The sequence below is a fragment of the Mycteria americana genome, chromosome 7 (genome assembly GCF_035582795.1).
Source record: "Mycteria americana isolate JAX WOST 10 ecotype Jacksonville Zoo and Gardens chromosome 7, USCA_MyAme_1.0, whole genome shotgun sequence".
Classification (NCBI taxonomy): Eukaryota; Metazoa; Chordata; class Aves; order Ciconiiformes; family Ciconiidae; genus Mycteria; species Mycteria americana.
This window is the reverse complement of record NC_134371.1, coordinates 39771812-39796389: the sequence shown is the minus strand read 5'-3', so window position 1 is coordinate 39796389 and position 24578 is coordinate 39771812. Positions and strand designations below refer to the sequence as shown.

Here is a 24578-nt window from a genome sequence, read left to right as displayed (position 1 = left end):
GCAAGGAGGATGCAGCGGCTACAACACGCCATGCTGAGGAACCCTCTTCCCCTGCAGAGCCAAGATCACAGGCTGGGGGCATCTGAGCTTCCTTTGTACATCTCCTCAGATGCTGCAAGGGATGCAGAGGGAAGAGTGACCTCTGTGGTTCATCCTTTTGTGCCATGAACACAGGCATGGGTGTTGTGGCACTTCAGAGAAGATGGCAGGTGCAGGATTTTGCTCAACTGTCACCCCAAAATAATTTTTTTAAAAAATGTGCAAGTCAGAGATACACAAGGAGGCCAAACCGCTGCCGTGGACTCATGGCCAGCAGCTGCAAGCTCAGTTCAAGCAGAGGGAGAGGAGCTGTTGAGCTCCAGAGACGTGCTCAGGTGCCACCTCCTCCCAGCAGGTCCAGCAAGCCAAGGGCAAGACTAGCAAGAGTCCTGCTCCCCAGAGAGGTGGTCGTGTGTCCTCCGAGCACCACGCTTGCAGAAGGTCTGTTGGGCACGGCATGGCATCCCCCAAAGTTAGGGATCACCCTGGCCTCCCCATCCTACCCCCAGTCCTCACTCTCCAAAACAACGGCAAAGTCCCCAACATCCTCCTGCCTTTGCTCCCCCTTCCCTCCCCAGGAGTAAACCATATCTGAACCCAAAAAAACCTCCTGCTCCTGTGTGAGGACACTTTGAGAAGCCAAGCCGGGACGGTGGCATTTGGCCCGGCACCTTTCAGGGGCTCTCTGCACCAACAGAGCCGGGGTGGGGGGCTGGCTGGGGGACGCAATTTGTCGAAACCCACCCCAGGAGGCTCTGAGCCCCCCCGGCCCCACTCATGCCTCCCCTCAAGGAGGACAGCTGCTGGCTCTGGGAGGCCGCGGACCTCTTTAAACTCTAAGGAAAGCAACGTCAGGGTTCCCTCGGGAGGCGCGGTGGCGGTGGAGCGGGGGGAAGGAGGGGTGGATGGTGTGTCCCGTGGCCAGGTTGTGGCGGAGGACTGGGAGGCAAACCTTGCACGCCACCCTGTAGGGGCAGTTCTCTCCTAGGCCCAGAGGAGGCGAGATCACCCGTACTAATTTGTACATATCCTTATACGAGATCCTGCCGCTGCAAAGGAAGCACAGGTGGGTTAATAGGACACTGAGAGGGTGGAGGGGAGGATGGAGAGCTTAATGGGGGGATGCTGGGGCCATCTGTGGGGTAAGACCCCCAGGGGTGCACAGCTCTTCTCCTCTGGCTCTGTCAGACCCAAAGCGGGGAAAGCTGTGAGCACCAGCCACTGACTTCTCCACCATGAGTCAGCTCGTACCTCCTCACACTGACCCATCTTGACCCTGGAGAAGGACAGTCTTAGCGGTGAACACCACCCCGTCACCCTTCTTCATCACGCCCCTGGCCGCCTATGCCTGGTGGGAGAGGGCTGGGATTTTAGACGGGGCGAGACTGCAGCTTGGTTGGGTTCTAGCCGCCACGAGCCCTTTTGATGGAGTTGTGTCCCATCATACCACCAGAGAGCCTGCCCTTGCACGGCCAACTCTCTGGTCCTCACAAGGTCCCAAAGAGGTTGGCAGCTGAGTCACTTGTATCTCCAATATCTGGGGAACCTGAGACGGGGAGAGATAATGTGACCAGCTGGTGACTGGTGGCTCTGGCACTAGCACCTAGGTCTCTCGCGGTCCAATCCTGTGCTCTGACCACCAGACCACACTCTGCCAAGGGTACACATTATTAGAAGCAAACCCGCCCATACACACACCCCTTCTCACCCACAGAAGCACATCTCCCCAGACCCGGGTGCAGCCATCGCAGGATACGGCCTGTATCCCTCCTGCACTAACTGAAATAACGAAGCTGTCGAGGCAGAGAGCTGGCAGGAGAGGGTGCAGGGGCCATCGGACGCTGAGCTCCCCACTCCACTCCAGAGCAGAGCCCTTCGGGAAGCAGGACCACGTGGGGTGGAAGTGCTGAGGTGCAGCGTGCTGCAGCCTCCTGGGCATCCTTAGACAAGCTTGGAGGGAAACCGCACGAGGAGGCAAAGATCAGCGTTACATTCCTACCCGGCACCTTTGCCTCTGGTTTCTCCTTGCGCTTCTCCCATCCCCTCTCCATCACTGGCCAGAGCTAACCCAACCATCTGGGCAAAACCCATCCCTGAGCCCCCCTGGTCCTGGGCAGTGTCCCTGCGAGACCTTCATGTGATGGTGTCGGTGTCAGGATACAGAACTGCTGCCCTACTCAGGTGGTGGGACCCGTTTGGATGTACTCACCAGTTCCTCACCCAGCAATGGGAGCCAGGGCTGCCCCACGGGCCCAGCACCACCAGCTCCTGTGCATGTCCCCTAACCACTGGCTACATATGATGACGAAAGAGCACAGCTTGCTCAGAAATCAGAGGGGTGCACGGCATCGATAGAACAGCTCAGGCACTTTTTCAGTGACTGTCCTGGAGACCCAGGCCACCAACACGGCAGACGAGAGTGAATGAAGTGCCTGGTGTGAAGAAACGCTTCCCAAAAGCCATGGGTGAGAAGCCCCACACCGAGCAGCTGGGCGTTTCACTGCTCTCACCTCCTCTCCCTTCTCTAGTTGTCCATCAGGACATCTACTCACCCATGCTGACCTCTCCCCCTTGCACAAGGCACAGTTGCCCACTAACAAGCAAACCCACCTGCTCACAGGGGCCTTGCATAGCAGCAAGGGTGCTGGAGGAGGCCACGTGGGGAGGAACCTGGCCAGCACTGAGCTGCACATGGTTGGACAGAAACGGTTCAGGAAACTATGCCAGGAGCTGATGATATTAGGCATAAAAAAATATTTTGGCTGGAGCTGGTCTCTTGAGGGGCAGAACATCAGCAGTGGAGGTGAAGAGCCTCCAAAGGGAGTGTGTGTAGCTGCCAAGGGCTCTCGAGCTAAGATGGCCCACGGTCCCCAGCACAGCGCTACTGGGTCATGGCTCCAAAGAGTCTGTTCCTGGGCTGGGCGGAGGGAGGAAGGGGCCACACAAGACACCCTCGTGGAGGTGGGAATGAGTGGAGGGTAAACATGCTCCCAGAGCTGTTGAGGGCTCCACACTGTCCTAGGGATGCTCCAGACCATGCTGGGAGGAGTGGTGGAGAGCAGCTCCTCTGCAGCAGCAGTGGGAGCAGAGCCAAAGCCCAGCTGCCCAGGGTATATATGGATGCTGTGAACCCATCCCATTGCTGGGAACAGGCTGCTGCCTGCAAACTGGAGCCCTGTTCGCTGGGGTCCTCATCAGCAAAGGCATGAGTGCAGGAAACAAAGTCCTCCTGTCTCTAGAAGGGTGAGCGGGCTGGCCAGCATAGGAACACAGTTCCCCAAGCCCATCAAACACACTCCAAACAAGGTCCTCCATGGGTGACTTGGCAGGAGCCCAGCAGACCCCTAGTGTCTCCCCACGGAGACATGCTCAGCCCTGCTCTGACGGGGAGCTCTGGGTGCTGGGGACCAGGCGATGGAGCCATTCTCAGGGCAGAGGCACACAGCTGGCACACGGGGACAGGAAAGGAGGCTGAGAAGGACCTGCCCACTGGCTGGGGAGGAGAGGAAGACCAGGAACCTCCAGCACTCAGGATAAACACCATGGCAAACCGTGAACATCACCCAAGACACCTGTGCCATCAGGCATCGTAGGAACCGGCTGCTGCCCTCGTAATGACTGCAAACGAGAGCAGCCCTTCCCTGACCATCCAAGGCATCGCAGCTGGTTTCCAACAGCAGAACACAGAGATGCCTGTTTAAAACCAGCTCTGAGAGGTTGCTCGGGAGAGAAGGAGCTGACTACATACCATGCTGCTCTGTCATACTCTGCCCAGATCCGGACAAACTCATCTAGATGGTGAGGTCCCAGGATGGAGGAATCCCGAGTCAGGTATTCAAAATTGTCCATGATGACTGCCACGAACAGGTTGAGCATCTAAGTGAAAGGGAAAAAGGCAGAGAGAAAGGAAAGTGGGGGGAGAGGGAGCAGAGAAGGGAAGGGAGAGAGAAGGAAGGGTAATCGTGGGAGAATGGAAGATGGCAGATGATGCTATGGCGGGGGTGCAGGTTGGGGGGCTGACGAGAGGGACCCCCAGGGCTCTCAGGGGGGAGGAACTCACCAGGAAAGAGCAGAAGAAGATGAAGGAGACGAAGTAAACGTAGGCCAGGTCGGTGCCACAGCGCTCGTTCTCGTTCTGCCCAGACGTCGCCGTCGTGTCTGGCTCGCAGCCTTTGCCCTCCAGGCAGGACAGCATGATCTCCTGCCATGCCTCTCCCGTGGCACTCCTGCACCCAACACAGCCGTGCTCAGCAGCTCGTGGTGGCACAGGATGGAGCCACGGCAGGATGCCCCCAGGAGAAGCCTCACAAGAAGCCGTGCAACCCCCTACCCGAATTAAGCACAGCTCCGTCGTGCAGAGGAGCAAGGCACTGGGTTCAGCAGCAACTGAGCTGGACCCCTATGAGCACAGCCATGCCAGGGTGAAGCTCCTGGCACGTGGGGGCAACTCCCCCCAGCCAGCCCATCCAAAGAGCTGGGAGACAGCCATTCTTTTTGGGGCAGGGTAAAAAAAAAAAAGGGAGTTCCTGAGCTCCTGTGGCCATGTGTTGCCCAGCTGCTCTCTAGCACCAAAAGCTGACCTCCCCCAAAGAGCCTGCAGTGAGAACCTGCCCAGCCTGGCTCCTGGCACGCCTGTACCCAAAAACACTGCCAAAGGAGTTTTCTATGGTTGCTTACCTGAAGAGGAGCATGAGGGAGCCCAGGAAGCTGCGAAAGTTGTTGTGCCGGTTAATGTGGCTTTCCTCATCTAGTTTGATATTGCCGAAAACCTACAGGAGGGAGAAAAAGGGCTCAGTTATTCAGGTAAGAGCTTGTCGGCCGGGGAATTGGCTGCACGTTCACCTTGGCTCGGGGGCACGCACCCCTGTGCTGCAGGGACCGATCCTGCCCCAGGTCCATCACCCTCAGGGCAGCTGGCCCCCAAAGCAGCTGACACCCACCCTCTCTGTGTGAAAAGCACCCCAGCAACGCATGCCGGTGCACAGCCCGCATGCTGAGGAGCTGGTGCTGAGCAGCCATCAGGGCAGGAGACTCTCCTCTCCTCAGCAGGGATTTGTGGTGGGCGGCAAAGGCTGCGAGAGGCCAAGCTGCCATGGAAACAGGAGCACGGACAACCTGGGATCGACCGAGTCCAACTGCTCCACATCCATCCCTCTGCTCTGCTATGGGCAGCATCCAAGCACCACACGGCACCCAGCAGTCCCGAGCGTGCTGGAGGCGCAGGGACGAGTTGCAGCACCCTGGGTGGGTGCCGGGTCACGGTCCTGGAAACTCCCAGGAGCTTTTCCCTTGGTGAGGAAACAGTCTGTGATGCCAGGGTTGGGCACAGCGGTGCAAACAGGGTGGTGAAGGGCTCAGTGAGGGAGGGACAGACTGACTGCTAACCCACCGCAGACAGCCAGACAGCGGGGACTACCATCCCCAGGGCCAAAAGAGGCAACGAAGCCCCAAACGTGGACAATATCCTAATAATGACCCACAGCCAAGGCCATGGTAGGACATAACAAACATTCGTAAAGTGCCTCAAATAGGAAAAATGTGCTGTTATTACTGTTAAATATTTATTCAATTTTCCATGAACCTAAAAATACACTAACTGCAGAGTATTTTTTTCCCTGTACAGGTTTTTTGGAATGTGTAATTGTAGAATATTTTCTGCCTCCAGCTATTTTGCTCAAATAACGCCCACAGACTTTACTGCTTGGGGATTTGTTCACAATGGTGTTAAAAAAAAAAATAAAATAAATCAAATACTACCACACAGCAGGGAGGGGGGCTGAGTCAGATGGCGGTTGTTTAGCGTGGAGAACACCTGGAGCCGATGCAGAGATGTGTAGGACAGAGCGGCCAAAACCAGCCACGCGACTCTCGGGGTGGGAGAAGGGGTGGAAGAGCCTAAACACCAGCGCTGCCAAGCAGCCTGAGCAGGAGGCCACCATGCTGCCCGCTGCCTCCCCAAAATCTGCCCATCCTGGCAGCGCACACTGGCACAATGGCGCTGGGTACTGTGGTGGCTCGCTCATCAGGTGGCTCCAGATCCTGAGCGTTCGTCGTCAAAAATGCTTTGTCAGATCTTCAGCGTGGGATTTAGTCACTGCAGAACCGAGCCAGCCCCGCGGCATGTGTGGAGCTGAGGGTTTTAGCTCACATGCTTCTTATTTACCAGCTGGAGGCTGGAAAGCTCACGTCTTCCCATGCTCTGCAGACCTCCCACCCCTCTGGTAGGTCATCACTGGTCCCTAAGCACAAAAGCCCAAGCAGACCATCAGACCATCCCTCTGCAGAGGGACGAGGTGGATGGCGGGCTGCAGGGATCACCGCCGTGATCCAGCCATTCAGATGGGAAAGGCAGAAGGCTGCTCACCAGGTCCCTCAGGCATGAAATCAATCTCTGGGGGCTGCTAGGGAGTTGGAGATGGGGTGTCATTTCTAAAATTGAAGTGCCTATGAAACGAAGGGGTGGCGATTTGAAAGCAGCTGCCGCACAGGATGCCCAGCTGAGTCCCCACGGCCACGTCTCCATGGGTACAAGTAGGGAAGGCAGCTGTAGAGCTTGACTGAAGAAGCTTGTGGCAGCTCCCCCCGGGTATGCAGCTCTGCAGCTCCCAAACAAGCTGTTCCACCCTTGGGACCTTCCCAGACACCGTGACCGAGTGAAGCAATGACAGGCAGGCGCAAGGCTGGCTGCTGTGCGTAACGCTGAGGACATGCTGGTCCAGCCTGTCCGCAGCAGAGGGATGCACACAGAGGTGTCTGTGCTTACCTGCATCCCAATGATTGCGTAGATGAAGAAAAGCATGGCGATCAAGAGGCAGACGTAGGGGAGGGCCTGCAAGAGAAGCGCATGAGTCATCTCATTTAGCAGAGGTCCAGCTCCACAGGAGTACAAAAAGCACAGCGAACAGGCAAGCTGTGCCGATCCGTCTCTCCTACAAACCAACAAGTCAGCAAGGCCTGGGGAACAACCTGCATTTGGGAGCAGCACCCCAGCACCACGGCCTGGGAGGAGAGCAGGGCACACGTGACTTACCTTGAAGGACTGCACGAAGGTCCAGAGCAGGATGCGGATGGTGTAACCCTGGCGCAGCAGCTTGATGAGCCGAGCAGCCCGGAAAAGCTTCAGGAAGCTCATGTTGAAGCTGCTGGTGTTCACCAGCTGGGAGGAGATGAGAAGGTCAGAGGGAGGTGGGAGCCCCCCACCCTGCAGCGGTTCACCCCGCTGCTCCCAGCCCCTGCTTCACCTTGGTGTCCGTCAGGATGATCTCTGTAATGCTGCCGATGACGGTGATGAAGTCAAAAATGTTCCAGGTGTCCCGGAAATAATTCTGCAAAAGGAAGGAGAGAGGGAACATGGATTTGAGCTTGGGGATGGCAGGTCTGAAGGGCGCTGGGCCACAGGCCAAGGCTGCTCATGCACGATGGTGGAGGCAGCAGAGACCTTGCCTCCCATTTGTATGCAGCTATGGTCTGGAGCACCGTCCTGCATCTGAGGTGGTGGCAGACCTGAGCGTGTCTGCAGTGAGCAGCTTCTCCTGGGAGATGACTCACGCATCCCACAGGCTACCCTGGCGAACGGGAGCGGGAAAAGCGGCCACAGCCAGCCGTGGTCAGGCTGCAACAGCTCATCACGCCGACCCTCACAACCACGAGGCTGCTTTGTCCTCCTCTTCGTGGGCACCCGGACCCACCTCAGCCCCTGCTGTTTGTGCAGCAGCTGGTGCAAGACTGGACTTGACCATGGCTGGTGCCTCTGGGAGGAGGGAGGGTCGCTAGAAACCCTCCTGCTACTGGACCTCATCTCCCAGTATGGGAAAGAAATTATAAAAGAGCAAATCTGAGAGTTGCTCATAAGCAGCAAAGAGTAGCTGAAGAAAAGGCAGTCGATGCTTCAAATCTTAAATGAGCAGCTGGGGACTTGAGGACTGTGAATTAGGCAGGGAGGTCTCACTGCTGGTCAGGTCTGGTCCAACTGATACAGCCCAAGGACAGCAATACACCAGCATCTCGTGGCTCCTGGGGACAAGGGACTGCAGCCACCAGCACGATTGCAGCAGCAGTTGGCTTTAGCAGAGCAGCCGCACAGCACATACATGGTCCAAGCACCAGAGTACCACAGAAACAAGGCAAAAAGTAAAGCATCGGTGTGGCTTCCCCCACAGTGGGAAGTTCAATGAGAATCAAAGGAGTGATTCCAACCTAAAAGCAGCTCCCAGGCTGGGACCCAAAATAAATAGCAACAACCTCACGTTATTAACACCTTCCCTCTGTGATCTGTGTGCTGCCAAAGTCCAAATTAAGACCCTCGTCAAGAACAGGAGCAGCCACTTACCAGGAAGCCGAAAGCGATGATCTTGAGGACGCACTCCAAGGAAAACACCATGGTGAACGCGATGTTCAAGTACTTCAGGGCCAGCTCATAGGTGTATGGAGCAGAGTAGTACTGATGGAAAGGGAGAGACATTGCTAGCCAGGAGAGGGCCTGCCAGCCTCTTGGCTGATGACTGTCCCAGGGAAGACCTGCAGTGGTCCATGTTCCTTGCCCTGGGTGCCTCAAGACCATCTCCTCTTTCCCTTCTCCACCCCTCTCCCCGGACAGCTCTGCCACTCCTTCTAAGAAGGAAGCACAGAGTAAATCCAGATCTTTCTGCAGTAGTTAAGAGGTCCAGATCATTTGGGTCATTTCATTTAGGGAAGATCTTGCCTCCAGTTTGGGGCATGTGGTGTTTCAAGTGACTATGCCAAGGGAATACATGCTCAGACTCTGTCTCAAAGCACCTCCTAGAAACAACCAAAATACCCTCCGGTCCCATCCTGACCGATCCTCCTTCTCCCCACTGCCCCAACAGGACAAGCTTACTCTGACTGGCTCACCTTCATCATCAGCACCACGGTGTTCAATGCTATCATGGCCATGATGGTGTACTCGAAGGATGGGGAGACCACAAAGTGCCAGACCCGGTACTGGAAGGTGTGCCGGTTCTGGGGCATGTACCGCGTGAGGGGCTTGGCGCTGATGGCAAAATCAATACAGGCCCTCTGGAATAAAACAACGTGCATCAGACCCTGGCCGATGGTAACGTGGGGGATGGTGGCTGCCACACTTCTTTCCTTCATGGGCTGGGCAGGCAGGTGGTTCACAGGTTTCTTTCACCTTTTCAACATCTAAGGAGATCCAAGCTCCCGAACTGCAGAAAACCCGTGGAAACGTCCTCTTTCCCCCTCCCCAGACCGTACCTCGTTCTTCTCCAGACTGCACTCCTCCATCATTTTGTCTCCTTGCTCTTGGAACGTAATGATGATGAGAGCCACGAAAATGTTGACAAAGAAGAAGGGGAAGACCACAAAATAGACGACATAAAAAATTGACATCTCCATGCGGTTGCTGCGGCTGGGCCCGCGGTCCTCCTCTGTCACGTCCACTGAATGCTGCAGCACCCTGTGGGCAGACAGGTGAAGAAAAGCAACCAGAGATATGCCCATCAGGACTGCCACCACGCGGCACTTCTCACGGGACCCACTTTGTACAGCCAGCTCAGTCTGTCCACAATTGTAACAATGATAAGATAAACCTCTGTCTTAATCTGCTTTACAAGGACAACACTTCTAAGTTGCTACACTGGTGGTTTTACGGTACTTTGCCTGTGCCCCTGATGGAAAATGGATTTTCCACTGCTCCACATACAGAGAAAAAAATTGCCCAAGCTCACGTGAGCATGAAGAAAGGGCTAGTCCTATGGTCGTCTCTAAACTTGGGCTAAGATATACCTCAGAGCCACACAGGAGAAGGGATTATCCGTCATTCACTCCCTAAGGAAGAAGCTAAGCCCAGCCATGGTCCCAGCCTCATATGGCTGCTGAAGCTCTTTTGTCCTGACATAATTTCTTGTCCTTCCTCTCCCTCCTCCCTGCCCAGCAGTTTCTTTCTCACTTCCGCCTGGCTCTAGCCAGTTATTAACCCAGTGACCCCAATGGGGACATGCCCACCCTAATTCAAGGGGGGTGGATGGAGCAGAATACTCACTGGGGCCAACCCTCGCCGGTGGAGACTGTGAACAGGGTGAGCAAAGCCCAGATGATATTGTCGTAGTGAAACTCATGGCGTTTCCATTCCCGGCACTTCACTTCCATCTTGTTCTTCTCATGGTCCACGTAGTTCCCTCTGCAAGGTTGGGAGAGAGCAGTGACCTTGCTTTTTTATGCTGCCAGACTATGAGACGGTGGTTTTACACCCTGGGGGTAGCGTGTGTGTGTGACTGGGGGGGGGGGGCACCTCTCCTCCTGCAGGGCTGGAGGGAGAAATGGGGAGAGGCTGAATAACAACTGGGGGAAAGGAAGGAAGGGGAAAGCAAAAGGGAAGAGAGGAGGAAAGAGAACAGGAGCAAAATACAGGGCTCTGCATCCCGCATCCCATGCAAGGATGCACAGCGCTGACACAGCAATGGGGACAGGGCTCAGCCCGTGCTGTCCACCCCAAGAGACTACAGCCAAGAGCAAGTCACGATCAAGGACTTAACTGGGAACCCAAAGATGACATTACCCAGCACCCTGCCTTTGCCAGAGGTGTCAGCAGCATCGGACCTACTGAACAGGGCACCTACATGCAGTCCTTCTCCGTGTCCTTAGAGCTGTCAGTGCAGTAGAAAAACTTCCCCTTGAAGAGCTGGACGGCAATGACAGCAAAAATGAACATGAAGAGCTTGTAGACAATGAGGATGTTGAAGACGTTCTTGAGGGAAGTCACCACGCAGTCAAAGACAGCCTGCAGGAGAGGGCATAGCTCACCTTGGGGAACTGACAGCCTTGGCAAAGGGCAGGACCAAAACCTTCCTCAAGACTACTGTGGGGAAAGACATGTCCCACTCCAGGGGTGGAAAGGAGGAAAGATCTGGGCCTTCTCCCAGGCAAAGGGCTATTTTATGAGCGAGTTCAACACCTGCAGTACCCCCCGGTGCACACACGGACACCGAGCAGGCCTTGAGGCAGCATCAGGGATGGATATTTATATCCTCCAATGTTCTCTGCAACCAGGGCAGCAGACAGAGGATGGCCCCAATGATGCAATTAGCAGCATTCAAGACCAATTAGTAAACACATCTTTGTTTCGCATCACCCTGAATAACAAGGCAGAGTGAATATTTGCCTGCAATAGCAGCACCTCCCCAGGCTGTGCTCTCAGCCCTAGTTCTCACAGCACTTCAAGAAAGAGAAGAATGTCTTATCCCTGCTTCATGGTGAAGACAGAGGTGTCCAGAAATGAACTGACAGGGGATGAATCCATCCACTGATTGGGAAGAACAGCTGGGGTCAAAACTCATGCCTCTGGGGTGCCACCCTGGACCTCATCCATTAGCCAGATATCATCTTGTGAAAAAAACTCAGGGCTTCCTTGGTCTCTTACTCCTTTCTGGCTCTGTACCCCATTGGCTAAGGTAGGGAAATCCATAATCCTACCTGTGCTGCATAAATAATCCCTCTATTCAGATGGGAAATCCCCCTCCGGTGCAACACCATGACAACACAGCACACAAAATCCCAAGTTGTTTGCAAGCTGCTCTAGTGGGAATGAACTTTGGAAAGAGATTTGAGCTCTTCCAAAGCCAGGGCAACCTATTTTATCAGGAGAGCATCTGGGCTTTGCTGCCTCGTGTCCACTCCAGCCCCACTTTCCCTGGCAGAGGAGCTAACTCTGACACCTTGCAGAGATCCAGGCTTGCTTTTAATAACTCATTGCACCTCCAGATATGAAGCAGCCTGAAAAGTGTTGTGTTTGAAAACGGGGCTCCTAAAACACAGCAAATGCTTTGAAAACTACTTGTTCATTGCTCACAAGCAAATCAATGCACATGGTCCCTGCACCCACTGGTCTACACTGGAGAAGACAGATGTAAGGCAGGAGATGGGGATCATTACCTTCAGCTTCGGCAGTCGCTTGATGGTTTTCAGGGGCCTCAAGACCCGTAGCACACGGAGAGACTTGATGGTCTTGATATCCCGGCCCTTGTTGGTCCTACCGTGTCAGAGGGAGGCACAGGCACCCAAAAATGAAACAGAGAGACAATAACCTTGCAGACCTGAGGCTGGATGCTCTGGGTGTTTCAACTGCTGACAACCCTCCCCCCAGCACGTGTGAGGATGGGAACAGGAGGGCCACAAACGTGTGACTGCTGAGTGCTCAGCCCACCTACATGAGTCTCCTCCAACACACGTGCTGACAGCTGGCAGAGATGAAAAATAAAGCAACCTTCTCCTCCTCAGGATTAGCACCTTTCCCCTTTGCTGGGGAGCAGCGACCTTAACAAATCCCCTCACTGTGGGAAGCAGTGCGATGCCAGGGCTGGGGCAGGCTATTCAATGCTCTCCCCGAGCAAGGACAGCTGCTCGAAGGGCACTGTGGCATGCTGTCCTCCCCCATGTCCCCAAGCCATGCTGCTTCATAGGGCCAGGAGGTTTGCTTCCCTACTGCAGACATGTGCCATTTGCAGATGGGGCTTGCAAAAGGCCCCCACTATTGCAAATTGTTTTCTACCATTACTACTGGTTGCAAGAAATTCATCATAAAATGAGGGAGATGCACTCAATGGGGTCTATGTGCAGGTGTCTCACAAAGGGTTTTCCATCCTGGTTTAAACTTGAGATTCACGGTCCTTACATTCACTTAGGGAAGCACCTGCTCTGAGCTTGGTTTGTTCACACAAATGCTGCCTCTTACAGCTTTCTGCCTTACTCCATCAGTGCTGCCCAACATGGCCAGCCTGGTCCTCTGTCTCACATGCATGTAACGTCTCGGCCCTCTCTCCCCTCTCCAGATCAGGGCTGCACTCGCCTCCACCCCAAGTCAGCTGAGGGAGGCAGAGCTTACCAGTAGAATTATTTAGAAAAGCCCCCTCATGACCTTCATTTCTTGAATATAATGATTAATCCCAACCACAATACCAGGTTTTGTTCTTGTCTTTTAACTAAAGCCCATGGGCTGGATCCCAAGATGGAGCAGAGAGGTCCTGGTGAAGGTGGCACAGTTTGGATCCGCAAGGCACCCTCAAAAAACGTCAAGGAAATGACTTACAACAACAGATGCTCCAAATTACACAGCTCCTTTGCGAGGGTTAATGCAACAGGGAGCACAATAATGGGCTTAATCATTAAGAGATGTAAACAAAACCACTAATTAATAGTCCTCCCTAGGAGCACAGCCCCACAAATGCATGGGAAGCAACGGTACAAACAGCCCTGGGACTCACTTTGCACCTCCTGTCTCCTGCTCTGCTCAGTATCAGGGCCTGGGTAAGTGGCTGGGGCATCCAACTTGGGGCTGGGGCATCCAGCTCGGGGCTGGGGTGAGGATTTGAGGGCAGCACTCAGCTGGTGCAAGGGCTGGTGCCACCAAGGGCAACTCAACTGCAGTGGTTTACATATGCTGAGGAGGGACCTCTTCAGACCTCAGGAAACCTGTGGATTTGCTTGGGATCCAGCACGGATTTGGGACATAGAGCTGGATAACACCCGGAGGAAAGCCTGATTTTGCTGTGTCTATGGCCGAGGCTGAGCTCTCCCCAGCCCCCTCAGCTTGGCATGAACCACATCCCATGCCCTCGGAGGACGTCAGGACCGAAGTCCCTGCAGTGCTTCAGTGCAGGCAAAGCCGCTGCCAGGGCAGAGCCTTCAGCTCTGCAGCAGACACTGCTTTCCCCATGCCCTGCTCCCCTGGGTGTGCTTCACACCATCTCAGGGTATTGCACAGACACCGAGATCCAGAATGAAAGCACCCTGCTCCGAAGGCAAGGGACTGCAGTGCTTGCAAAGAAAATCATAGCTGCACTTTCCCGGAGCACACCACCTTTAACGCATCCCGGGGCAATGTCGGGGTGTGTGCAGAGTGGCATATTCCAGCCTCTGCAAACGCAGCTAAGGGTCAGCACAGGTGTCGGACAGACAGATGCCCGCCTGTGCCCGTCCCCCCGTGCTCCCCAGGGTGGCACCCTGTGGCAACCTGAACAGCATAGTTACCCCAAAGCATTCCTGTCGGCGATCCGGCCCAGCAGCCACCAAACAGCGCCAACGGAGAGAGGGAAAAAGAGAGAAGAGAGAAGAGAAGAAGAAGGTAAGAAAAGCAGTGGGGGAGCTGCGCGGGGACGACCGCAGCCTCTCGGGTAGCAGGGACCCTGTGGCAGCCCTCCATTGCCCCATGCCTGGGTTGAAAAGCACAATGAGTAGACCACCTTGTGTCCTACAGGATGGGGCTTATCTCCAGGGACAGATTCATCCAGTGAGCCGGGAGCCCCTGCCCTCCCTGCTGGAGGTTTTGGGAGGGAGGCGCATAGTGAAACCTCTGCTGCAAGAGGAACCCATGGAGAGAGGAACGGTGGGTGACAGCGGGTGGGCGTGTGGTCCTCCTCGGCCAGGAGTCGGGGAGGGACCTTGAGGCTTGGCCCCAACCAGCCAAAGGCAAGTGCCTCCAAGGGAACCTACCTGCAAGGCTACAGTTCCCATCCAGAGAGGCTAACTTTAGTAAATCACCTCCATCAAGAAATCCACTGATTAAGAGCCTGAGCTGCAGCACAGGATCTCCTGCAACCCAGCAGGACACCCACTCAGACAAGCCAAGGTGGTCTACAAGGTCCCTATTTGTTACCAAACCTCCGTCCCTGATTCAGCTGAGTCCCTGCCACATGCACGCAGAGGGCTCAGCACCGGGGGCAAGCCTATGAAGTAAAACGTTTCTTAAAAACAACCCCAGACCCTGGCTGCATGTTAGTGAAACAGGTGGAAGGTGTGTTGAAAAGGTGATAGTTTAACTCTGCAGCGCTTCTGTGATGGGATATCAGACCTCTGCCCTGATCAGCCTTCACACCAGGTTATTCTGCAGTATGTAGGGGTCCTTCTTGCTTCCAGACACTGTTGCCAACAAGCATAAGGAGATGCTGCTCGGCAAAGAAAGAGGCAGCTCTGCTGAGTACCTCTGGGTGGAGAGACTCCTGCCCTTGCTCACCAGGCAAGATGACGAAGGCTACACACTGACCACCGCTCAAACTTTCCACCGCTCAACCTCTCCCGCTGCTGCAAGCCCACAGGCACAGGCATCACCGCCTCTCGGCAGCTCTGCAAAGCCACAAGCGAGCGCTGCTCCTCTGCGCAATGCCTCCTCAGAGGGTGCCACGGGAGGCAAGAGTGAGCCGGGTCTCTAGTTATGGTTCTGGTTATTTCAGCTAATTTCATTTGAACTCTTTGGAGATTTACAGTTTTATATTGGGCTTTTTTTTTAGGCTGCGTTTGGATTGATGTATTAGCTTTCCACGCGGAGAGTTACAGATGAGCTGAGATGGCCTGTCGCTCGGGATGTATGGGCTCCAAGGGGACACTGGACAAGCTGTGACGGCACACGGAGACACAGCTTTACAGGTGGACACTTGCTCATTGGTGATTTTGATGTGGCACTGATGGCCAGCAGATGATGGTGGCACTGCTGGACCAGCTCAGAGACCTCCTGCTGCGCCCACGGCTACCCAGGACCCCCCACGGGAAAACCAAACTGCAGAGGGAGGCAAAAAAGGCAGAAAACCCAAATGGCATGGTGTACCCCAGCACTTCTACCGGCAAGTGCTGGACCCGGTCACCAGCTGCTCTCAGCCACGTAATCACCGCAGCCGCTCCACGGGCATTGCCCGCTCAGCGCCATGGAGGCGAGGAGAGGGAGAGGGAGGACACATCACCCCCCCGGCCCCACATCAAAGAGCTCATGGAGGGAGAAGAAAAGGAGAGGGATTCAGATGTCACCGCCAGAGTTCTCCTCTCCAGACCAGAATGGAGGGAGGGAGGGCGGCGGGTTGGGACATTTATAGCTGGTGAATATCCTGTGGCTCCCGGGGCTGTGGCGGTGATGGGCTGCCAAGGGGAGAGGCAGGTGTTCTTATAAATGCTTTATAATGTACAAACCCGTCAGAAATCGCTGCGGTTCCTTTGTTCCCCTCACCCCTGAAGCCATGAGATCATCTCCTCCAGCAGGAGCCGCCTTCGGACGTGGGGGAGAGGGACAATCCTGCAGGTTTACATTATAAAGAGGCCTCGTCCCTGACACAAGCAACTCAGTATCTACCCAGCTACGGCTACAGGAGCGGGCAGGTGACATAGATGCTTGCTGCAAATGTATGTGGAGATGCAAAGGTGCTCTCGTGGAACGGGGTTCGGTGCCGCAGCCGATGGGGGTGTTTGCCCTCGAGAATTCAGCTGCCCTGCGCCCAAAGGGACCTGTCCTTCCCTCGGGAGGGTGGGTGGAGGCAGGCGAGTGGCAAGGGGGGTTGGAAGAGGCATGGCAGCTTCCCCACGTGCTTGACACTGGCACGTGGGGACCCTGCCAGCTCCAGAGGCCACCCCAGGAACCATGCCACCTTTGTGGGGTGGGGGCAACGGGACGGTAAGCACTGATTATGGTACTGTTAGCGGGAGTGAGGACACCCATCCACCTGGGAGCGGTCTGAGCCATCAACCTTCCTTCCTTCAGCCATCAAAAAGTCTTGATGAAAGATGCCTTGGAAGGAAAAGGCTCCCTTGTCCTCCTAAACCCCTCAAACCACCCAGCGCATCTTCAGGCTGCTGATGCCCTTGAGCCCCCGTCCAGACGTGCTCTGAGGGGCTGCCCTGGCAGAGAGGGGATCAGCCAGACCCCGGAGATGCTCAATCCATCCTAGTGGTGGTCTGGGTGGCCTTCCGGTGGCTCAAAGCAATGTCCTCAGCCAGCAGACCTGCCCCATGCCCCTTCCCCATGCCGGGGTCTGCGGTCAGCCCCCCGCCCTGCCCAGGGGCTGGTTCATCCCTCTGCCAAGTGAGCTGAATTCTCCCGTGCTCTTCCCAAGGAGAGAGCAGCAGATGAAAGCACTGGGCGAGGAAGAGGGTGAGGAAGGTGAGGAAGGCAAAAGCAATGAGCCAGAGAGGGTGCAAGTGGAAGAGAACGAGAGGAAGGAGCTGCCGCCTGGCCAGGGGTGAGATGGGAGGGATGGATTATGGGCTGTAATCCATCGAGTGACCTCGGGGCTCGGAGCCAGCCACCCCGAGAGCCTCTCATGGTACCTGAGCTGTGGACAAGGACAGGGCTCCAGTATACGCTGCGGCCAGGCCCTCCCTCTCACCAGCACTAACGCCACCGCCTCCAGTGTCAAAGGCACAAAGAGGGAACAACAGCGTGACAGAGGAGTGCCAGCCCCTCCTCTCTTCTCCTCTCCCTCCTCAGGCACCACGGCGCCGGGGACCAGGGGATGCCCCTTGCCTGTGAGCATCACGTCGGCACCCACGTGTCCCTCCTCAAGCTTGCACTGCACCACCGGCCCCAGCCGGCAGCACAGAGGAGAGCAGAGCAGCACGAAACTCATCCCTGGACACTTCTCCCCTCCGTGGCATGGGCACCGCAGACCTCAAGCCACCCTGCACCCACCTGCGGAGGAGGACCCCCAGGTGCCACAGGTTCTGTACCAGAGCCCAACTGCAAGGTGATGCTCAGCAGGGACATGCTGCAGAGCAAGCATGCAGCGCCCTGCCCTTGGCGTGACGCTGCAGAGGATGCGGGTGCAAACCCCACCGGCCGCACCCCCATCCCTGCAGGGCTCCGGGGCAATGCTTCCCCTTGGAGCAGAGGAAAAGCCACTGGCCGGCGGTATCCTTTCCAGCACAAACGTGTTCAGAGGGCAGCTCCACCTGGCAGGCTGCTGCTTGTGCTGTCTCTGTGTGCCTCGGGATGTGTAGCAGGCGTATAACTCCAGCTCTGCCACCCTTAGGTCTTTTTCCCTCTCTAACAGCCCCTTCTGCCCTCTCTCAAGTCCACTTTTGCCACCAACCTCTTCCTAGCATCTCCAGCTTGCCTTGCCTTGCCTTGCCCCCTGCCTGCTTGCTCACCATCATTTGACAAACAAGGAGAACTATGTCTCTGGAGCAGCCATGCACTGCTTCCAGTAGCCATCCCAGAAGCAGAGCAGAAGGGTGCAGAGAAATCTGAAAATAATCAGGGTCTAGTAGCCATAACACACAGTTGCATCCTCCTCCCACCCCGGCCAAGGGAAGGCAGGGAGCCAACAAGGACGACGGCCACTTACGCCAAGGCAAAAGCCACCAGCGCTCCCACCACCACGATGAAATCCAGGATGTTCCAGAGGTCTCGGAAGTAGGAGCCATCCTGCAGGATCAAGCCCTGATCGATCATCTGAGAAAAACAGGCAGGGGATGAGCAGCTCAGCCGTCAAGTGGAAGCAGCCATAGGCGGGACGTGCTGGGGACAGGGACATCACTGGGGAGCACTGGACCCATCCCTACGCCCCCAGGTATATAGCAAGGAGCATCATATTTTGTGGGAGCCTGGAGCCAGAAACTGATAAAAGTGGTGCTGAGCGTTCTCGACTCCCGCCACTAAGAACTTTAAAATCTCCATCATCGAAATTTAGGACCAGAGCCAAAAAACTGGGCTATTTCCCACTCGCTGCGGGACTCGGCACCCCCAGCGCAGCCAGCCTGCAAGGCCTCTTACCTTGATAACCATCTCAAAGGTGAAGACACCAGTGAAGACGTAGTCGAAATACCTCAGGACCTGCAGGGAGAGGCACGGGCGCTCTGCAGCCGCTGCCAAGCAAACGGACTTGCTGGCGCCCTCCCAGACCCCATTGCTGCCCCACACCCGGCACTCGCCCGGCTCAGGTGCAAACAGAGGGTCGGTTTTGCTTGCCCCAAACCCAGCCTGTCACCTAAGAGTTCAGGACAGCCATAAACCCAGCCTGCGTAGGTGGGAGAGAAATATTCCCCGTGCAAGCAGCTCTGAAATCATGCTGTGAACTGGAATTATGCTCCCCCATACCAGTCCCTGTGCACGTCAGCATCTCCCCAGTTTAAGCTATTTTACTACAGACAACGCACCCTGGTCTGCTCCCCAGACTCTAAACCCTGCGTGTGGGAGGCTGAGGGGGATTTCCAGGATTTATAAAGGAAGGCAATGGAGGAAGTCAGATCCCATGGCATCGTGCAAGCACTGCCACCAGCTGCCCTGATCCGTGTCCCACATGTGCCCCACCATGGAAGCTAAAATCCTACAGGACCTCTGCCTGAGGGATGAGGGGAGCAGGGGAGGTTTTTAATCACTTTGTTGCGGTCGGAGTTGGTGAGGACGGGATCCTCCGCCGCGAGGGCTATGCTGCTGGCGGCGATCACCAGGAGGATGCACATCTCAAAGTAGCGCAGGTTCACGATGTAGTGGCAAGCCCTCCGCACCCTGTGGGGAGACAGCCCGCACCCCGACCTGTGAGCCCCTGACATGCCCCAGGCATGGCCCACGTGCAAAACCCACCCCACGTTGCCAGCTTCCAGAGCAGAAAGATGGGCGGCAAAGTCTGAGGAGCAAAACAAGGAAGCCTGAGGGTGGTTTGGGCTTGCTGACCCCTTTGCTCAGCTATCCCAGCCCCCCAGACACCCTGTGGCCAGCCAGGGAGAGTCCCTGAGAAATTGGGGAGCTTATTCTTCCAGGCTGCTGGAGCTGGGCAAGAGCTACAGGGGAGCAGACAACCGCAGAAAAATGCAACAAACATTGAATAAAAATCACAGCTAGCAATCAGCAGTTGGGAGAGAAAGCCACGAGCGTGGCTGACAGAGAGGGAGAGCGCTCCCAGGGCTTGGGGAACGCTGTGGCTGGTTATCCAGGCTCTTTGGGAGATATTCAGCCCCCTTCCCCAGGAGGTCCCCTGTTTTCAGTGACATCTAGGGGTCCTTCCCCTTGCAGCCCTCCCCAGCCCTGGGCTCCTACGGTCCAAAAAATGTCTCACGGGTTGGTGGTGCTGAAGATGAACATGGAGCTGTGCGGCACCATCGCTTTGCCCGTCTCGCTTTTCTCCTTCTTCCGCTTCTTCTTCTCCATCTCCTCCTCATCCTCTTTGGTCTCGGCCTCCTTTAAGGGGCTGGCTTCACCATCTGTCTTGTTGCTAACTGCAGGAAAGCGAGAGCCTTTGCCTGGTCTTGCACCCAGGCAGCACCCTGGGGTGTCCCTGCCACCCAGGCCCATGCAACCCCCCCAGTTTCTGCTTTGCATCCCCGTGCCGTTATGGGGAGAGGAACCAGAAGGGAAGAAAAGACATGAGCTGCTAGGATGAAGCAGACAAAAGATGTTTTAACAAGGCCAGCTTTCGTGGTGCTGTTTAATTAATAACACTGTTTAAAGCAGCTCACCTTGACAGCGAGGATGCTGTTAAGGGGTTTGAGCAGCAGCGAGCTGGGCGGAGGCTGCGGATGTGTTAGGAAAAACAGGGGATGCAAGTGTTTTGCCCCGGCAGGGAGGAAGGGAGAAGGAGGGATCAGGCAAAGGGGTGGGTGGGAAGGAGGTGAGAAAGGGAGAAGCTCCCCAGAGGACAATGGCACATCAGTCCTGCGTTCGGGCTCCCCTGCAAAACTGGGGTGCTGGAGGGAGGTGCTGCAAGCAGCAGCAAGGAAAGCCCTCCCAGTTGATGGATGTGGATAGGAGAAGCCGTGCAAGTGGCTTTCCATCCCACTTCAGGGTCCCCAAGGACCGGGAGAGGGGCTCAGGAAAGAGAGACAGGTCCTCACTCTGTACCACAGCGGAGTCGTGCACATCGATCATGATGGTGGTGCTCTCCGTGGCCTTCTCGGTGTTGGGGGTGATGGAAGAGAGGTCGGGCTCGCTCCGGCTGACGGTGCGGCTGGCCTCCAGCAGCGCTTGCTCGCTAGTGTCCAGGCTGCTGCAGTCCTGCTCCGTCAGGCTGCCCGTCTTCCCCCGAGGGGGCTCGGGTGCCGCTTGTGGGGGGCTCCCCTCCTCGGCTGTCCCAACCAGCTCGGCATCACCAGCAGGGACCCCGTTTGTCCTGCGGGAAGGAGGCGGAATGAAAAGAGGTGTGAGAAGATAAGGGGAGAGGACAAGGAGCTGCAGGAACTGCAAGTTGCCCTCCCCGGGTACCAACCTGATGGGCTCTCCGCTCGCCTCCAGCTCCCCCTGAATCAGCGCCTCTGCTGCGGCTGTGTCCCCGCGCTGGTCCCCATCCTGCGCCCCCTCCATGGGGCTGGCCTCCTCCAGACCCATCTCCTGGCTGGCCGAGCAGATCCCCAGGGTGCCAGCCGGCTCCTTCCCCTCCATCCGGGCTCTGCGGTGCCGGCTGCGCCGCTGGCTCTGCCTCATCCGTGACCTGTCCTCGATGCTGCCTCCTGCCCCGTCCTGCTCACCCGGCTCGCAGTTCCCGTGGCACGATTTCTGGTGCCACAGCTCCTTGTCTCGCTTGGCGCGGGGTGATGGGCTCCTCCTGTCCTCACCGCCGCCGGGGTTGGCCCCCGGGACCGGCTGCTCAGGGCCCTCGGCCGGCGGCCGCTCGCCCTTGCCGCCCTGCTCCTCGGCACATTTCTCCAGGGCGACGCTGTCCCCCGGTTTCTTCCTGCGGAAGATGCTGGCGTGGGGGTTGATGAGGGACGGCTCGTCCTTGTTGATGCCCTCCTGGCTGGACATCTGCATGTGCCGGCGCAGCTGGCTGGTGCGCTGCTCCCACACTGACATGTGGTGCCGCCGGCGACGCTCCCGCCTGCAACAGGGGACAGCAAGGGGTCGACGTCCTGGACACCCACCCTGCTGCTTGTGCGTCACCCCCCCGGTGAAGCACCCACCCTGGGTTTAATTTGGGAATCCCAGGGAGAAGGAAATGCCATCCCCAGGGCTACGGGCTGGGCTCTGGCTTCGTCCCCAGTCCTCCAGCATCCCTCTGGTGCTGGCAGGGGCTGGAAATGGGGCTGAAACTGTACTTCTGCCCCTTCAGACACGTCAGGCTGATGGAGGACCAGCCCCGGCAGCCTCACAGCTGCCCTGAAGCTTTCAGGCAGCATGCCCAGCTTGCTGGGAGCAGCCAGCACCCCGGCTTGCCCTATCCCAGTCAGGCAGTGACCACCTTCCTCTTGCGTGATTGCCTGGGGATGCCTGCTTAAATATAGGCAATGCCCTCTCACTGCAGCCAGGGATCCCTCCTTGCACTGGGGATGTCTTTGCATTGCCAGCTCCTTGAAGCCAGGCTCCCTTCCAGAGCAACACTGCCCTAACAGTACAAATGATGGCGCAGGGGACGCTGGCGCAAAAGCCAGCTTGCTGGCAAGGGTGGCAGTCCTGATGGGACGGGGACAGTGAGTAAGAGGGGAAAAGATGCCAGGTACAAGACCTTTCTCAATGAGAGATGGCCCTCTGAGACATTTGCAATGGAGAATGTCACCGGGTGCAGGAGGCCCCCTCCCTTCCTCTGCTCAGCTATGTTTGGCCAGGACAGCCCCTCGCCCGGCACATCCCGGGTAGGAAGCCCGCACTGAGGCTTGGGGAGCAGCGGTTTCGGCTGCTGGTCGGGGAAGGAAACTGTACCGGGCTTCTCTATGTTCCTGCAGGTGTGCTCTAGGGAGGGCTGGGCTATGCCATGAAACCTTTGCAGTGCCGTAAACACACACACAAACACCCTGGAGAAGACAGACGCGCCCTTCCCAACACACGGAGGCACACAGAAACACCCACGAGCACACACGCGTGCAGACGCGTACACTGCTCACCCCCGCAGCACACACGACTGCACATCTACGGGTAGCGGCACGCACCGACACACACTTAAGGGACGGCGCGCACACACAAGGGGGTTAGGCACGCACAAAACCATGAGTGCACGCACACACGCACATAAACAGGGGTGCAAAGGAGCACACTGAATACAGGCACACGCACACGACAGCCCCCCGCCCCGCCGAGGAGGCCGGAGGGGAGCAGCGTGCGCCCTGGCCCCGCGGACGCACAGAAAGCACAGGAGCCACAGATGACACGCGCCCCCGCGGCCCACATACAGGTGGCTGCTGCGCGGCTCCCACATCGACATGTGGTGTCTCCTTCGCCTGTCTCTTCTGGGGAGGAAAAACAAACGGGTTCAATCCCCCCTTCACCCCTCCTTTGACTCGTGTGGGCAGCGCAGAGAGGTGTCCCCCCCCCCCGGGCAGCCGGCATCCCTTTGCCTATGGACCACCGGCTGCTGGGATGCCGGAGCGCAGCAGCCAGCAGCGAACCTCCTGCACGTACACGCTTGCACACCAGCCACGAGCTGCCTGCAGGGCTGCCTGCGCTCGCACTCACACGCTGCACCCGGATTCCCACACACCACCGCAGCACACGTCGCTGCCATCCAGGGAGACGCATGCAGCGATGCTCGTGCCGGCGATGTGGATCCATTTCGCGGGGGCCACGGAGCCTTCCCCGCACCGGCCAGGCGGGCAGCAGCAGCATGGGGAGAGCTGCAGCCCCTCAGAAGCCCTGGTACATCCTTAGATATCTAACAGCTCTTTCAAACTCCTTCAAATTCATTTCTCCCAAGCAACACGTGGCAATTTTGCAGAGGAGGTGATGTGTCAGGCCAGCCCCAAGCCGCTCAGAGCCATCGCCATGGGTTGATGCTGCCCTGAGACTGCAGAGGGGAACGTGAAGCTCCCCAGCAAAAGCAAGGCACGAGCCCAGGGCCGAGATGCCGCAGAGCCCCTTTCACCTGAGCAGCCCCGACAGGGGGAAGCCTAACAGCGCTGTCAGTGCCCTTCACCCCCGATGACTTCAGGCAGCTGGGGAGATGCAAGGCTTTATCCTTTGTATCAGCACAGAAAAGATTCAGATATGCACAGCTCCGAACAAACAGCCATGAGCATATGCAAATGTGCACGCAGTGATTTACAGGTTTTGCTTTTTCCAAATGCCATGTGTGTGTGCAGGACATGCAAGCAAATATACTCCAACCACACGGGACCAAGTGCCCGCGTCCGTGCAGAGCTCACGCAGGCGAGACGGGGTGCATCTCACTGCCGTCCTGCGAGCGCAACGATACCCTCAGCCCCCGGGTGAGTCATGCTGGTGATTGCCTCCTTACGGCCACGTGCACGGGAACAGCCCGCTGCCACGCTCAAGGCAGAGAGCGAGTTGCAGGCACCCGCCGCCATCCCCGCAGCAAGTGGCCGAGCCTTCAAACGCATCCACGCACTGCGTTAGGCACCAACACATGACAGCATCCGCATGTGTCCATCTGGCCACCCACTCATCAAACAGCCCCGAGCCATCTGCACCAACGGCGCCCATGTACAAATACAATACTCCGATCGGCACCGCAGCTGCCCACGCCAACCTGGCCACGTGGGAGCACTCATCCTCGAGTGCCACCGGACCTCTCTGCAGGCAGGAACGCGTGTACCAAACCTGCCTGTGCTGGGTACCCACATAGAAATGAAGCCATCTGCATCTGCACACACCCAAATGCAGAGACCGGCTCGGCTTCACCGTCCCGAGTTTCCAACAGCCCTTTGGCACCAGCTCTGCTCTGGCTTGTCCCTTTCTATGATGTCCCCACCGGCCCTCCCCGGCTGCTGGCATCAGCGTTGCACCACCGAAGGCACATCAGACCTGATGCTGGAGATGGTCGCCCCCACGGCATCGCACTCCCTTCCTGCCCCTGACACTATCCATCCTGAGGAGGGGGAGGAGCTGGAAAAAAGATCTGCAAATATCAGTACCTCCCATTTCAATG

The 24578-nt window shown here is 56.9% G+C and overlaps 1 protein-coding gene across 3 annotated transcripts in view; it reads right to left on the bottom strand.

Annotated features, from left to right (window-relative positions):
• The window catches only part of CACNA1E (calcium voltage-gated channel subunit alpha1 E), a 139575-nt gene that overhangs the window by 13648 nt on the left and 101349 nt on the right, over window positions 1-24578 (bottom strand). The window contains exons 21-39 of one of the 3 annotated variants that reach the window (XM_075507969.1): window positions 22867-22923; window positions 20973-21581; window positions 20602-20876; window positions 19827-19986; window positions 19150-19279; window positions 18545-18604; window positions 18117-18223; window positions 11950-12046; window positions 10638-10798; window positions 10061-10198; window positions 9274-9475; window positions 8911-9075; window positions 8369-8479; window positions 7281-7364; window positions 7070-7195; window positions 6803-6868; window positions 4717-4808; window positions 4100-4265; window positions 3788-3915 (exon numbers count right to left, since the gene is read on the bottom strand). In XM_075507969.1, coding sequence (XP_075364084.1) covers window positions 3788-3915; window positions 4100-4265; window positions 4717-4808; window positions 6803-6868; window positions 7070-7195; window positions 7281-7364; window positions 8369-8479; window positions 8911-9075; window positions 9274-9475; window positions 10061-10198; window positions 10638-10798; window positions 11950-12046; window positions 18117-18223; window positions 18545-18604; window positions 19150-19279; window positions 19827-19986; window positions 20602-20876; window positions 20973-21581; window positions 22867-22923 — 2934 coding nt within the window. Of the gene's footprint in view, window positions 1-991; window positions 1089-3787; window positions 3916-4099; window positions 4266-4716; window positions 4809-6802; window positions 6869-7069; window positions 7196-7280; window positions 7365-8368; window positions 8480-8910; window positions 9076-9273; window positions 9476-10060; window positions 10199-10637; window positions 10799-11949; window positions 12047-18116; window positions 18224-18544; window positions 18605-19149; window positions 19280-19826; window positions 19987-20601; window positions 20877-20972; window positions 21582-22866; window positions 22924-24578 lie in introns of all 3 variants that reach the window. The other 2 variants (XM_075507967.1, XM_075507968.1) reach the window with 2 other exon arrangements.